The sequence below is a fragment of the Euprymna scolopes genome, chromosome 29, assembly GCF_053919585.1.
Source record: "Euprymna scolopes isolate OS-2025 chromosome 29, ASM5391958v1, whole genome shotgun sequence".
NCBI lineage: Eukaryota > Metazoa > Mollusca > Cephalopoda > Sepiida > Sepiolidae > Euprymna > Euprymna scolopes.
In genome coordinates, this window is record NC_136510.1 from 37,736,240 (window position 1) to 37,753,485 (window position 17,246).

Here is a 17,246-nt window from a genome sequence, read left to right on the forward strand (position 1 = left end):
TCTTTAGATCAAAATTTTGTTGAGTATATAGGTTGAAAAGTGTCCTCACCCACACGCGCACACATTCTCACTTCATATATATATATATATATTTATATATATAATTAAAAATTCAAATTTTCAACTCATATAAGTGTACCCTTTTAATTTAATGAGCCAAAACGTTTTTAATTTACTGGTAAATATTTTTATTTGTTTAATATTAATTTTTCACCATTTGCCTAGGCCAAAAGCCACTGAAGGGTAAAGTTTGGTCAAGTTTTCAATTGAATGATTCAACATTACTATGAAATGATTCAGAACCATGAATGCAGATTTCTTTTCTATATAAATAAAACAGCAGATATATGTATGTCTGTGTGTGTGAAAATATGTAACCATTAAACTCTTAAACTACTGGTCACATTCAAGTGGTATCCTGCCTAGTACAGACATTGATGGCTATGGCACTGTATCTCTCTCTCTCCCTCGAGGCATTTATGAATTCATTGTTGCTCATCAATTTTGATGTTACCAAGGTGTTCAGAATGTCAGTGTATGTTTCTCGCTGCCGTCCTCTGCCTCTTCTACCCATTTTTACCATTATTCTTTACTGGTTGTTGAAGAGTAGCTTGATGACGATCAGGTGACATCTGTCTATCATGGTAATCCCTACCGAGCGACGCGTCTTGATTTAAAACCCTATTCACGCTGTTTTTTGAATAGAGAGTTTGATGTATTATCATAGCTTTCTTTGCAGTTGTACAGACAATAGGTTGCAGTTTCTTTCTGTCCAAGCAGTGCCCATAATGGACGATTATCCTGCCCATTGTACTCAGCATAACGAAATGTGAAAACATGAACAGAATTATTTCTGTTTGCTTTCGTATTACATCAGTCACCTGCTTTCCATGGCCTCACATTACCCTGTATGACAAGCCAAACGCTATCACATCTAATGCAAAAATGACACTGCACCTGTGTGATTGTACAGGAAATCCAGTTTGTACTCATTTGCATTAGTTTGCACCTCCGAGGATATAAAAGACGTCGGATTTTTTTTTTTTTTTGTGGCAGCAGTATTTTTTTTTTTCATTTGCTTCGGTCGGTGAAAGAGATTTTGTGTTGGTCGTTTAAGAAAGAGGGTGAAGAAGGGAAATATCAGTATCACGAATTGAGGTCAGGAAGAAAGGGATAGTAAGAAGAAAGGGATATGAAAATAGAACATTCTGCTTCAGGGTCTAAGTGGATTCTCAACCATGCCCAAGGGTCTCCCACAGGCTAGCGTAGGGAAGGAGGTGTCTTACTTTTCCTTTGACAGTAGTGCTGTCCCGCTACTATAACTGGTCACATAACACTGAAATTAACAGGAAATAGTAATCGTATACCAATGATGGTTAATAACGAGTAAAATCTTTGTTTGGATGGATGAATAATGTGTACAGAAATATGTCAGCAAGTTGAAATGTAAAATGTCCATTTCAACTTTTGGACATATTTTTATTAGTTTTACGCATGTGCAAATTCAATCACAGCTAGATGTGGTTTAATTTTAAATCTTTATTATCTATCTGTTGAGTTAGCTCAAAGAAAGAGTAGGGGACACAGCTGGAGCGCTAAATATTATATATATATATATATATATATATATATATATATATATATATATATATATACTAGCAATCAGTGCCCGGCGTTGCCCAGGTGTTTTGAGGTTAATGATGAGAAAAAAAAAAAAACGGTCAATTTTTTAAAACTTTGACCCCTATTATGACCTCTTAACATTTATTGTTTAGGGATCAAGTAAAGTTAATAAGTTAGATCCATGTCCAAGGAATCTATATCTAAAATATCACGTGTTTACTGTTTAGACCCAAAATTGTAGGAGGAGTTTGGTAGAGTTCTCAAAGGTCAAATCGTTGAATATTGACCACTTAATCGCCAAATTTCTGTCGAAAACCTATCACATCGATTTTCCCAAATCTCAGTACCCTGTATATCAAATTTCGAATCTCTAGGCTTAAAATTGACAGAGTTTTAGCGTAGGGAAATGCACACAGACACACACTGACACTTATATATATATATATATATATATATATATATATATATATATATATAAACATGTGTGTGGCATCCGTCAGTCGAAACGACTATGGATCAGCAGCGCCATATTAAGATGTTGTTATAAACATAAACATCATATATATAAGGATAATAGTACGCCATATATATAACAAAAGACCATTATTTACTCAAGTGAAAGGAAAACCCGGGGGAACTTTACCCAAAAATAAATCTATATTTTTTTTGTGTGTAATGATAGTCTTATAAGCGAGTAATTAATAATTCAGCCATCTTGATTCTTAACCAAACAGAAAGTTCAAGTAGGGGAAGTTCCCTTTTTTTTGATAGCGAGGCCAAATTTCACGAATTTGGCCTTTTTTTAAAGCAGTTTGGCCTTCAAAATTTCTGTTTGGCCTTTTTCTTCACCGATGAAATCTGGAGACGCAACGGGAATTTTCGGCAAAGAAATGTTGTTACTATGCACATCTATGTAATGAAATACAATTTGTGGCAAAATTTCAGGAAAAACTAATGGATGGTTATCTCGCAATAGTCCGGACAATTCGCTAAATTATCTCGTCAAAACCTTAAATCTCGAATTTTTATTTTTTTTGGGGGGGGGGGGGGGCTAATTTGGCATAATAGTGTCCATTTAATAGTATTATCTTGAAAAAATAAAAAAATAAGGAAAATTACCAAAAAAAACAAACAAGAACAACAAAAGTGTGCCGTATTTTTAAAAGTTTTATTGCGTTGTTTTTATTTGCTTTTTTTATTTCATCGGTGAAGAAAATGGCCAAACAGAAATTTTGAAGGCCAAACTGCTTTAAAAAAAGGCCAAATTCGCGAATTTGGCCTCGCTTTAAAAAAAAAGGGGAAATCCCCCTACTTGAACTTTCTGTTTAATTTCGCTTGTAGCGTTGATTTTTTTCTTTTTTCGCTATAAAAAAATAACTACTTGATGAAATTACGTGATTTTTTCTGTAGGAAAACTTTATCCCATGACGAGTACGTACAATATATTTTTTTAAAAAATATTTCCATTTTTTAATGTCAATGGAAAACTGCACAAGTACCCAAACCCGAAATGTAAAGACCACGAGTGAACGCGCGTTTTTTTTTTTTTTTTAGTTTAGTTTCATAATGGCGGCCGTGATGTCGGAGGTTCGATTGTTAGATTGTAAGTTAGTTTCGTATTTTTGTAATTTGTAAATCGCAAGTTAGGAAAAAATTAAACCCTTCCAAGATGGACAATAAATAAAGCCATAATATTTTATGGTAAAGTTAAGAGCCTACGAACCATAGTTTTTTAGGAGATGTGATTATTGGATTAACCAATCAGAAATCGTCTGTGGCACACACATCTCTGTTTTTATAGATATATATAGAATAGATATAGATAGATATATAGAAGATATAGATAGATAGATATAGATAGATAGATAGATAGATATATATAATATTATATATATATATATATATATATAATATAATATATTATATATATATATATAATATTATTATATACAATGTTTAAATTCAACATTATTTCACGCGGTTAAATGATAGCCGAATGGATACGGTCTTGGCTAATCGAGCCAAAGATGGCTTGTGTTGCCGAGTTCGAATCTGAAGATTCCCGAAAAGATGAACTACTAGTGTTTGTAAGTATTTAATTATCATAGTAAAAAAAAAATAATTGTATATATATATATATATTAGAACATTTTTCCCAAAAGTTTATTATATTAAAAAATCTATTAGCCAGTGGAAATGAAAATATATCAATAAAAATTAAGCCAGGTAAATTGACTCAAATATTAAGAAACATGATTAACATTTCTGTAATCAAGCATTCATATATACATGGAAAAACAAAAACAAGGAAAAAGATTTCATCATATTCATATTTTTTCGAATGTTTCAATTGTTTCGACATCAACTAGACATTTTTAAACTTTTTAATTGTTAAAAAATTTTCGAGGTTGGCATCTCATCAGACTTATTTAAAGAAATACCAGGTTAATACGTATCTGAACATGTTTTCCTCCTGTTATTAACGGTATGAACTAAGTTTAACAATTTTCACCATAATTTAAAACAGAAATATGAAAATAGGGACCAAAAAAAATTTCACAAACACCGGAAGAGGATTTATCAAAACACGATGAGACGGGTCACACGGCAGAATACCGTTAATAACAAGAGGAAAAAATGCTCATATATGTATTAACCTTGTATTTCTTTCAATATGTCTGATGAGATGCTAACCTCGAAAATTTTTGAACAATAAAAAGTTTAAAATTGTCTAGTTGATGTCAAAACAATTGTAATATTCGAAAATATGCAAATATATATATATATATATATATATATATATATATATATATATATATATATTGTTTTTAAATCACCGAAACAGTGTTTCATGGTAAACAACTGATGACCCCTTAAAAATAAATTATTATTAGTACTATAGTAAATTCGAGAGCAAGTTGATGCAGTGATTGCAGGTGATTAAATGATTTACTGACTAAATAGTTTTCTAACGAATGATAAAAAATATTTTTATTTATTTTTATTTTTTTGTATAGTTTTAAAGGTTAAAAACTTCCAAAACTATCTATCTATGTCTCTCTCTCTCTCTCTCTCTCTCTCTCTATATATATATATATATATATATATATATATATATATGTATATATACTATAGAGAATTGGTTCTGTAATAATAACTAAAAATCTACATGAGTTTAAACATTTATTTAAAAATCAAATTTTCGACTCATATAAGAATACTTCTTTAATTTACTGATAAATGTTTTCATTTGTTTAATATTAATTTTTCACCATTTATCTAGGCCAAAAGCCACTCGAGAGTAATATTTAGTGAGGTTTTTGGTTGAATGATTGACCATTACTATGAAATGATTCAGAACTATGATTTATTCACAAATAAATATATATAAAATAATATATCAAAACAGAAAAAGAGAAAAGAAAAAGAAAAAAAGATGTGAGGTGGCAGGATGTGGCTCTCTCTTGAAACCACACCAAAGACCATAACTGTGTCCAGAAACTTTGTTTTCATCACCCTAGTCATGTCCCTGTTATTTGTTGCAATCCAGTGATGCATGTTGTGGGTGCTGGCAATGGTCCTGTTGTCATAACTTGGATCGGTAGAGAGCATGAGTTGTACAGCGACGTATCTCCGATCTCGTTTGTTGAGCATTGTGTCACTCTCAGACATGATAGAAGCTCCTATTGCTCTTGGGAATTGTACACAACTAACCAATTAGTATTTGGACTGCAACAAAAAAAAAAAAAGAAGACCAGTTTTTATAAAACGAAAATGGAATCATGGTGTTTTATGGCGACAATTTTATCGTTCCACCCTGTAAATAGAACAAAAAAAAAAAAATCACAATGTGTTAGTCATGAGCATCACATGCATTCCAGTTGGTTCAGTGTTAATCTATTCACACATTGTGTTTACAAAAATATCTAATATCTTTTGTATTTATGCAGCTTAGTTGCCAACTTGAGTAAGTAGTTGGTCAGTAATTCCTCTCTGTTTTAGTCTGAGAAAGCCATGATCCATGGGTAGATTCTTTTCTGGAATAAATGTTTGCATACAAAAAAAAGACAAAGATATTCCTGTCTTTAATAAATATATTTTATTTTAATTTAACAAACACAGTAAGTTTACGTCCAAGTATGGAATACTGTTGCCACATATGGGCAGGGGCTGCTAGAAAAGACTTGTCCTCCCTTGATAGGGTTCAAAATAGACCGTGGCCTGGTGGGAGATGTCCTTTTCTCTTCGCTGCAACCTCTATCTCACAGAAGAGATGTTGCGAGTTTATCTCTGCTTTATCGTTATTTTCATAGAAAGTGTTCGACTGAGCTTCAATCTATGGTCCCCCCTTGCCAAATTTTCACAAGAAACACTCGTCTAGCTGAAAACACTATCAATAATTCCCTCCACTCTTTATCTGTGCCTAAACCTAAACATAGATTCCATGAACAAAGCTTCTTTCTTAGAACTGCACATCTGTGGAATTGTCTTCCGTTTTCCTGCTTTCCAACTGTCTATAATATGGTTGTCTTCAAGTCCAACGTGAACAAGTTTCTGATGAGCCGTTCCACTTAAGTTAACAAATTTACCGAACTTCCATTACTATCGATTACTATATTGTCCTTTTGACTGTTGTACACTCTTTAACCCTTATCCTTGAGTGGCCTATCGGCCTTGATAAGTGGTGACGCCTATGTAAAAAAAAAAAAAAGAAAAAAAGGTTCATTAAGTGATATCAAAATATGAGATTAGCATTATTTTGGGGCAGATTTTTCATTCCGTTGTGTCTGATTGAAGCTGTAATCAAGCAAGCTGGAATAAATGTTTGCATACCAAAAGACAAAAATATTTCTGTCTTTAACAATATACTTTATTATAATTTAACTAACGCTGTAGGGTCATTATATCGAACAAGATATTAAAGATATAAGATTGGCATTGTGTATAGGTAAAATTTTAATTCTGCTGGGTTTGACTTAGGTCGTGAGTAACCAAGCTGGAATAAATGTTTGCATACAAAAAAACCCCCAGACATTTACATCTTTAAAAATATCCTTTACTAGTTGATGTACCCAGCATTGCCTGGTATTAAACGTAATGTTAAATTCTTTTAAAAGGCAATGAAGTAAAAAAATTTAAAAAAAATGGAAAGGAACTAAGACATGTGTATGTGAGTATTATGTTTTAAACAGTTCACTTCTTGTAAGTAAAAAAAAAAAGATACTGAGCTGAGATCGAAACCAAAACCTAAAGACAGTGAGTCAAGTACAATAACCATTAAGCCAGCTTGACACAATCTCTAAGAAGTGTTTTCAAGCCTACTTATTCTTAACATAAGGACTCTGTCAAGTGAACCATTTATGCTTGTGCATTCATGAAACAGTTAACAAACAGATAAACATCTGCTGACCCTCATGTACCAATTTTTCAATATTGACCCCTTAGCAGCCCTTTTTTTTCAGATGAAAAACAATTAAAAAGATTTCCACATGTCTGAATAACCTATAAACCAAATTTCAAGTCTGTATATCAGAAATTAGTTGAGTATATAGGTTGAGAAGTGTCCTCACACACACATTCTCACTTCTATAGGTATACTAGCAGGGGTACCCGGCATTGCCCGGGTTTGGAGAGGTTTTATGGTAAGATTATTGATCGATGGAGCCCTAAAAAAATGTAAACAACAGCGAGTACACGTGCAAGCGTAAAAAAATGAAAAAGGTTAGTAAGTAGGATCGAACCTGTAATACTAAGAGGAAAAGGAAGTGAAAAAAAAAAGCAAACGGTTTAGTCGTCGCGCTCACTGCAACATACAACATCGCGGCCATTCAAATTAAGCTTAGTTGTTGCAAGGCGTATGATGAGTTTGCAAAAATGTCAACAAAAAAGTGACTCCTCCTTGTAAAAAACGGCCCAGTTGACGGTGAAAGAATTAATGTTATTGGCCAATTTTTCGATATTTGTCGGTCGAGAGACTGTGCTTTCAAATAATACCAATTTTGTCAGTGTTATTCATGTGTGTCGAAAGTTTTAGTGAGACATACAAACATACATACATGCTAACAGACGTTTGAGATTTATATAATAGACTAGCGGGGGTACCCGGGGGTGCCCAGCATTGCCCATGTGTTTGTAGGTGTGTGTTTGGGGGGGGGAGTGTTAGTATGCAGGCAGGCTCCAACCCGTGACACGAAGGCGGAAAAGAAAGTGAAAGAAAACCTAACATCTTACCGCTACTCTATGACGCAACAGGAAGTGAAAAACATTCAAATTTAAGAATGTCATTCAAAAAGTTGACTTGCAGAAATGGATTGTTAAGTGATTGAGTTCACGCAGGCACAGAAATGAACGTCTGGCTGGAGGCCAGTTAAGCTTCCCGTTTTCTGCCATTTTATTTATTTGCTTGTTTGTTTCCCCACGATGTTGGGGAAAACCAGCTCTCCCCAAAAAGGGGGAGCTCTGGCAGCGTCCAAATGAATAGTAATTGTCTGATATGAAGGATTTCCTCCACATTGATCCAAGCTAATTGCCTTTCTGGACGTCCCTGGCAAGAAAGCCAGGCGACTGTATTTGCTTCGATTACTTTCGCTTTATTTATACGAAAAAAACAAACAATCGAGGGAATGGGATAGCATGAATTTTTAAAAGCTTGATCAAACTAAAGATAGAGACGACATCCGTTTGTAAATCTGAAATATTATAATCTAGGAAGTATAAGGAAACTTCTCCAAAATAGTAACGTGGTTGAGAACCTCCGCAAAAAACACCTTTCCGGACATACAAAAACGCTTGCGGCCATTTTGCCTTTTATATATATATAGAAGATAGATAGTTAACTAAAATGAAAACATTCTCATGTGACGAGCAACACTTCACTGTTAAATATTTATATTTTTTTTATTTAAATGAAGATACACAGAGGCCTGTTGGAGGCTTTCATCTGAATGGAGCAATATCAGATACATCTGGTAAGTTTATGCCTTTTTAACTTTTTTATTCTTGAATTTTATTTCAAATTTTGAGTTTTTATCAGACATAAAAATAATTCCTTGTGCATCATTGGAGATGCAAGCTGTATTATAATTGTGTAACATATTGTGTGCGTGTGTTGTGTGGTGTGTGTGTGTGTGTGTGTGTGTGTGTGTGTGTGTGTGTGTGTGTGTGTGTGTGTGTGTGTGTGTGTATCTATTATATAAAAGGCAAACGTCTGTGTATGTGTTCGTATGTCCGCTAAAAACTTTTGTCATCCACATTGTACAGGCATGAACACAGTATCATTAGGAAGATCTCTCAGACAAAATATATCGAAAAATTGGAAAAAAATCATTGATTATTTCATGTAAAAATGTTATGTTTGAAGAGGGGGATCAGATAAAAACCTTACTTTTGACACGGTTTCAAACAAAAAGCTAAATTTGTGATGTTATAACATCTGTGTCCTTCTGGGTGTATTAATATATTAATGCTTACAAAATTTTGCTTTCGGTTTCGCTTCTGGCTGATGACACCCAAGTCCCCCCTTTTTTATGATCAGGCAACAGGAATTCTAGGTGCTGTAAGTGCTCTCTGCTTATCTCTGCATTATTTCCTGTCGTCCTGGACCTTCACTTGCCACTGGTATTTAACAACACAGACTCAGGAGAAGTGTGGTTGGAGATTGTACAACGCTTGCCACAAAAATTCCACGCACAGGCACTCTTACAGTAGGTATCCATAGTCTGTCAAGACTGAAGGAAACTACCATATATATATATATATATATATATATATATATATATATATATATATATATATATATATATATATATATACAGTAGCATCAAAACTAAGAGACAAAATTTTAAAACCTAATATTTGTTATAAATAACAACTGTGAAAAGCTGAAATTTTGACAACTGGTAGTCGTTATCATCCATAATAACATGCTAAAATTTGAATCATTTGTAACGGATAGAAATAACAATTATAACAATTATTTATTTATTTTCAAAAAAAGAGCATCCCAAAGTAGAGGACAAAATTGAGAAAATCAATGTAAACAGCCAAAAAAAACAATAAACAACAATTATAAATAAACCTCAAAGGAAAAGAAAAGGAAAAGAAAACAACAACAATTACTCCTGACGACAATCAGATGCTCAATAAAAAGTTCTTGAGAAGAATATAGCCGACTAACAACTTCTGGGCGCCATTTTATGTAATATGCCTGCTGAAATTAAAAAGACTGCTTGGCAAATAGAAAAGATATCCAACAAGATCAGAAAAAGGAATAACTCTGTCGTGTTCAACTTCAGACGTGTCTAAATAATGACTTGCTGCCAATATATATATATATATATATATATAGCCAGTAGAGTTTAGTTTCCTAGAAGTACATCCAATGAAACAACACGTGTCTACCAAAATAGTGCTCAATGAGTGAACAGAGCAGGTATATTAATTTTATTTATACAAACATTAATGGCTACATATGTGCATACATGTTTCTGTAATCACCCACGTTGGGGGATTACGTCTTCAGGCCAAGAACTAGTTCTTGGCCTGAAGACGTAATCCCCCAACGTGGGTGATTACAGAAACATGTATGCACATATGTAGCCATTAATGTTTGTATAAATAAAATTAATATATATATATATATATATATATATATATATATATATATATATATATATATATATATACGAGCATTTCAGCCCGGCATTGCCTGGGTGTTTGGAGGTGTATGTTGAGCAAAAAAAAAAAAAAAAGCGGCCAATTTTTTAACTTTGACCCCTTAACATTTATTGGTTTGGGCTCAAATCAAGTTATTAAGCTAGATCCATGTCGAAGGAATCTGTATCTAAAATTTCAAATGTTTAGACCCAAAATTGTAGGAGAAGTTTGGTAGAGGTCTCAAAGTTCAAATCGTTGAACTTTGACCCCTTAATCGCAAAATTTCTGCTTGAAAACTGATCACATCGATTTTCCCAAATCTCAGTACCCTGTATATCAAATTTCGAGTCTGTAGGCTTAAAATTGACAGAGTTATTGCGTAGGGAAATGTACACACACACACACACACACACACGCACACTTGCACTTTTATACATATATAGACTAGCATGGATGCCCAGCATTGCCCGGATGTTTGGAGGTGTATGCTGAGCAAAAAAAAAAAAAAAAAAAAAAAAAGGTCAATTTTTTAACCTAGACCCCTATGATGACCCCTTAACATTTATTGTTTGGGGCTCATTTCAAGTTATTGTTAGATCCCTGTCCAAGGAACCTATATCTAAAATTTCAAGTGTTTAGACCCCAAATTGTCAGAGGAGTTTGGTAGAGTTCTCAAAGGTCAAATCGTTGAACTTTGACCCCTTAACAGCCAAATTTCTGGCCAAAAACCGATCACATAGATTTTCCCAAATCTCAGTACCCTGTATATCAAATTTCAAGTCTGAAGACTAAAAATTGACAGAATTATTGCGTAGGGAAATGTACACAAACAGACACACAGACAGACACACAGACAGACACACAAACAGAAACACAGACACGTTCACTTTTATAGATATATAGATAGATAGACTAATAGATTAAACAAAAATATATACATATACATAAATATATATGGAAACAATTTTTTATTAACTGTAAAAATTTTATGCAAATATTATGCAAGTATAAATCATGTAGAATATCTGCATTAATATAATTACACGTAATAGTTAACTAAAAATGATCATCCTATAAGAAAACCGAAAAAACTAATAGGGAATTAATTAAAATGAATGTTGAAAATGTTAAAAGAATATGCAAATTAGCTAGATCTTTTGTTAGTGAATGCATTTCCACAACCCATATATAAGAAAATTGTATTTTCTTTTTAAATAAGTAGAAAAGGGTGTTTTTAATATGAATTTCAATACACACAAAAGAAAAGAAACGAATTTATAGGAGTACTAGCATTTCAGCCCGGTGCTGCCCGGGTGTTAGGAGGTGTATGCTGAACAAAAAAAAAAAAAGGGTAAATTATTTTAACTTTGACCCCTATTATGAGCCCTTAACATCTATTGTTTTGGGCTCAAATCGTTATTAATTTCCAAGGAACCTATATCTAAAATATCAAATCGTTATTAATTTCCAAGGAACCTATATCTAAAATTTCAAGAGTGTAGACCCAAAATTGTTGGAGGAGTTTGGTAGAGTTCTCAAAGGTCAAATCGTTGAACTTTGACCCCTTAAAAGCCAAATTTCTAGCCGAAAACCAATCACATAAATTTTCCAAAATCTCAGTACCCTGTATGTCAAATTTCGAGTCTGTAGACTAAAAATTGACAGAATTATTGCGTAGGTAAATGTACACAGACAGACACACACACAGACAGACACTTTCACTTTTATAGATATATAGATAGCTATAGATTTCTATATCTATCCATATATCTATAAAAGTGAACGTGTCTGTGTGTGTGTCTGTGTACATTTCTCTACGCAATAACTGTCAATTTTTAGTCTACAGACTCGAAATTAGATATACAGAGTACTGAGATTTGAGAAAATCGATGTGATCGAGTTTCGGCCAGAAATTTCGCTGTTAAGGGGTCAAATTTCAACGATTTGACCTTTGAGAACTCTACCAAACTCCTCTGACAATTTGGAGTTTAAACACTTGACATTTTAGATATTAGTTCCTTGGACATGGATTTAACTTAATAACTTGATTTTAGCCCAAAACAATAAATATTAAGGGGGTCATAATAAGGGTCAAAGTTTTAAAAAATTGCTGTTTTTTTCTTTTTTGCTCAGCATACACCTCCAAACACCCAGGCAACGCCGGGCACCCATTGCTTGTATATATATAAAAGTGAACGTGTGTGTGTGTGTGTGTGTGTGTGTGTGTGTGTGTGTGTGTGTCTGTGTACATTTCCATACGCAATAACTCTGTCAATTTTTAAGTCTAAAGACTCGAAATTTGATATACAGGGTACTGAGATTTGCGAAAATCCACGTAATCAGTTTTCAGGCAGAAATTTTGCGATTAAGGGGTCAAAGTTCAACGATTTGACCTTTGAGAACTCTACCAAACTCCTCTAACAATTTGGGGTCTAAACATTTGAAATTTTAGATATAGGTTCCTTGGACATGGATCTAACTTAATAACTTAATGAAAAAAGAAATAAAACGAATTTATACACACACCACAATTTTATTATACCATCCCTATTTAAGTTAAAACATACTTATCAAAGTATTATTGTGTACATCTATATCAAAAACACTTGTAAACGTTTTAATTAAAATTTTTAAATTTTTTATTTCCATACTTTGTGGACCAGGCATGTACTCAGACCCCACAATTTTAATGAATCATCATTATGCCAGATCAAACATACCCATTCCTGTGTCTCGATACATCTATCATTATATGTGATCAGTTTTCTATAATAGTCAACCATATAGGGTGACCAGACACACACAGACGTTCAGCTTTATATTATAGATATATATATAAGTATATATGGAGGGGGGGTAGGGAGAGGTAAGGAGAGGGGGGACAGAGAACTAGCGAGAGAGGTAGATATAGTGTGGGTATTTATAGTCAAGACTGAAGGAAGCTACCATATATATGTGTGGATAAAGTGAGAATGGAATTTTAATATTATCATGTAAATGGCATGTTTTACAGATGTGATAGTGTAAATGGAATTTTGTAATGATTCTCTGATAAAAAAGACATTGAGAGAGAGAGAGAGAGAGAGAGAGAGAGAGAGAGAGAGAGAGAGAGAGTGTGAGGGTAATAAGAGGGGGAGAGAAAACAGACATTGGCTGCTTTGCAATGTAAATGACATGTCCTATGAGTTAAGGTTACAAGGTCAGTTCAGTAGGGAAAACCAAGGAAAACATAGCCGGAAGTAATAAAGATGAACTTCAGAGAAAGAAGAATAACTAATGACTAGGGTTGTGACAACAGCATATTCTTTTCATTGTTTTGATTCTTGAGTATATATATATGTTAATATCTTATATGTTTTTATGTAGATTATGTTGATTAAGTGTGTCTAACTGTGTCGGATATATACCAGAGAGTCAAAAGAATGAAAAGAATATTCTATTGTCACAGCCCTATTAATGACCTGACCAGATATTGGTTAGTTTCTAAAAGCCATCCAAGTTAGAAGCTAGTTTCTAAAAGCCAGCATAAAAAGTAAACATTAAACGAATATAATGATTGATTTTGTCAACTGTCAAAAATATATTTCTTTAGTTCATCTTATTTATAGTTGAGGAGACAAGTCTCAATTCTAATTTCATATAGCCAACACACCTACTTACCTGATACAGTATCAGGATGTCATCCCTCCCAGGCATTATTATGTCTTTTAAAAAAGGCATTGGTTTATTGGCTGTCATCATGCAAAAGGAGGTATAACAGTATTATAGTGGACACAATGTTCTATATAAGAACTTTTGTTTCATTGAAGTCACATGACCATGGAAAATGATAACATCAAGTCATGTTCAAATTGTAATTGTGAAAGGTTATATTCTTCGTGTTTGGATAACAGCCTAAAAGGAAGCACTCAAACTGAATTTTAACGTACTTCAAATTACAATTTGAATAATTATAATTTTCTATATAAAACAAAGACTGTTAAACATTCATGACTGAAATTGTACAAAGAAAAGTTTTGACAAAAAGCCAAAATAATAAAGTTTTTTTTTTTAATGATTTTGAAAAGTTATATTTCTCATGCTTGGATGACAACTGAAAAGAAAACACTCAAACTGACTTTTGATATATTTCAAACTAACGGGAGTATCCAGCATTGCCCGGGTGCAGAGAAGTTTTATGGTAAGGAGCCTTAAAGAAAATGTTTTAAAAAAAAATAAATAAATAGTAAGCAGGTAGGTAGGCAGGCTCGAACCTGTAATGCTAAGAGAAAAAGGAAGTGAAAAAAAAGTAAACCGTTTTGTCGCCATGCCCAGTGTGACATACAACATTGCCGCTGTTACTATTAAGGTTAGTCATTGCAAGGCGTATGTTGACTTTGCAAAAATATCAACAAAAAAAGCGACTCCTCCTTGTAAAAAATGGTCCAATTGAGGGTGAAAGAATTAATGGTATTGGCCAATTTTTCGATATTTGTTGGCCGCGACACTGAGCTTTCAAACGATACCAATTTTGTGAGTGTTGGGTGCGTGTATCGAAAGTTTTAGCGAGGCATACAAACATACTTATATGCATACACACACTAACGGACAGGTGAGATTTATATAATAGACTAAGATGGCTACCTGGCATTGCCCGGGTGGAGTGAGGTGGTATACTTAGGATATTGAGCAACCCCCAGCCTTAAAAAAAGAACAACTTTTCTTCAATCAAAATAGTAACGAGTGCCCGCACGACCGCAAAAAAAAAATTAGCTTCAGTAGGCAGGCTGAAATCTGTAACGTGAAAGAGGAAAAGAGAGTGAAAAAGCTAACGCACTAGCTGTCACAGTCACCACGACTTATGATGTCATGACAGGTCGAAATAATGGTTTTTAAACGAACATTCAGATTGCTAGACTTATGCCTTGCAAAAATGTTGGCGCAAAAAGTTGCCCCCTTCTTGCAAGCAACGGCCCAGTTTATGCAGTCAGAATTAATCTTTTTGGCCAATTTTTACATATTTTTCGTTTGATAGATTGATCTTTCTAACGATACCAATTTTGCCACGGACCACTACATCTGTCAAAAGTTTTACAAACACACACACACACACACACACGCACACACACACACAAACTAACACACATTTTTCCTAGACTAGCGGGAGTATCCGGCATCGCCCGGGTTTGGAGAAGTTTTATGGTAAGGGTATTGAGCAATGGAGCCTTAAAATAAATGTTTTGATGAAAATATCCATGCAAGCATATAGAAACAAACAAAAAAAATAAGCCAAATCCCTAAAAAAAAATGAAAATAGCAGCGACTACCAATGCAAGTGCAAAAAAAACAAAAACATTAGCCGCAGTAGCCAGTAACGCTAAGAAGAAAACGAAATGCTTTAGTCGTTGTGCCCAATGTGACTTGCAGGCATTCAAAATAAGCTAAGTCATTGCAAGGCGTATGATGACTTTGCAAAAATGTTGGCTCAAAAACTGACTCCTTGTTGTAAAAAAAGGCCCAGTTGACAATCAAAGAATTAATCTTTTTGGGCAATTTTTGGATATTTTTCATCTGAGAGACTGACCTTTAAAACGATATGTATTTTGTCAGTGTTCGTCACATGTACTGAAAGTTTTTGGCAGACATACAAACACACACATATTTCCCTTTTATATAATAGACTAGGTGTTTGTAGGTGTGTGTTTGGAATGGGGGGGGTAAAACAGAACAAAATGGAAACTTAACCCGATGTTAAGCAGCGATTTTAAAAATGGAAAAAAAGGTGGTGGGCGTTGGTGGCAGGTAGGCTCGAACCCGGAGCCTTGAGGCAAATAGGCTGAGCCTGAACACCTGCGCTACGGTGACAGTAGCAATGTAAAACCAATTAAAAAGTGAATTGAGGTCAAACATTACGTTATTCCGCAGTTTTTAAGTACGCGTTTAATGAGGCCAAATCCTTTTAGCGCGGGATAGTTGTTTTGTTTGTTTACCCAACTTCGGGGATTGTTCAAATGAAAGCAATTGTCTGATATGGCGGTGAAAAACTGACATTGACCAATCACTTTAACGTTGTTCCTGGGTTAGCCGAGAACAGCCTGTTGGTTTCACATCAGTTAAGCTTTTATACGAAAAAGCCAAACGAACACGTGAGAGGCGAAAATAGCAATAATTTTGTATCAGTCTGTAAATAAATCTAGCCGCGACGCGCATTCACAAATCATACATATTATGATCTAGGGGATATATAAAATGTTCTAAGCAATAGTAACCCCCCCTCCCTGAGAATCACGGCGAAAAAAGCCCTTTGCAAACATACATAAAATGTGCACACACATTTTGCCTTTTATATATATAGACCAGCAGGAGTACCCAGCGTTGCCCCGGGTGTGGAGAGCTTTTATGGTAAGAATATTGATCAACGGAGCCCTAAAAAAAATGTTTCACAACTTTGTAAAAAAAATTAAAACAGCAGCAAGTACCTGTGTGAGCACAAAAAAAAATAGCCGCAGTAGCCAGATTCGAACCTGTAACGCTAAGAGGAAAAGAAGGTGAAAAAGAAAGCCAACTGCTTAGACCTCGCGGCCACCGTGACATATGACATTCAAAATTAGGTTAGTCATTACAAGGCGCATGATAACTTTGCAAAAATGTTGATGGCAAAACTGACCTTTCCTTGTGAAAAATAACCTTTCAAATGATACCAATTTTGTCGGTGCTGGTCGCATGTGTCAAAAGTTTTTGGCAGACATACAAACACACACACACACACACACACACATAAACACATTTTCCCTCTTATATATTAGATTAGAATGTGAAAAGTTATAACTTTCTATATTAAAACAAAGACTGTTAGATATTCATGACTGAAATATAGTGGACAAGTTAGGCACAATTCTTGCCGAGAAAAGGTCTGAAAACAAACCAAAATAATAAAGCTTTTTTTTTCTTTCATGGTAGTATCATTGTAAAAATGTCATAACATCTTT

At 34.0% G+C, this 17,246-nt stretch overlaps 1 protein-coding gene across 6 annotated transcripts in view; it reads left to right on the forward strand.

Annotated features, from left to right (window-relative positions):
* Positions 1-17,246, forward strand: part of LOC145252596 (uncharacterized) — a 109,358-nt gene that overhangs the window by 19,447 nt on the left and 72,665 nt on the right. For 5 of the 6 annotated variants that reach the window (XR_013863625.1, XM_080112282.1, XM_080112281.1 and 2 more), the window contains exon 3: positions 8,535-8,591. The exons of the other annotated variant lie outside the window; for it this stretch is intronic. Coding sequence is in view for 4 of the 5 variants with exons in the window: in XM_080112282.1 (XP_079968408.1) it covers positions 8,535-8,591 (57 nt within the window). In the remaining variant the exon portion in view is untranslated. The remainder of the gene's footprint in view (positions 1-8,534; positions 8,592-17,246) is intronic. 6 annotated transcript variants of the gene reach the window in all.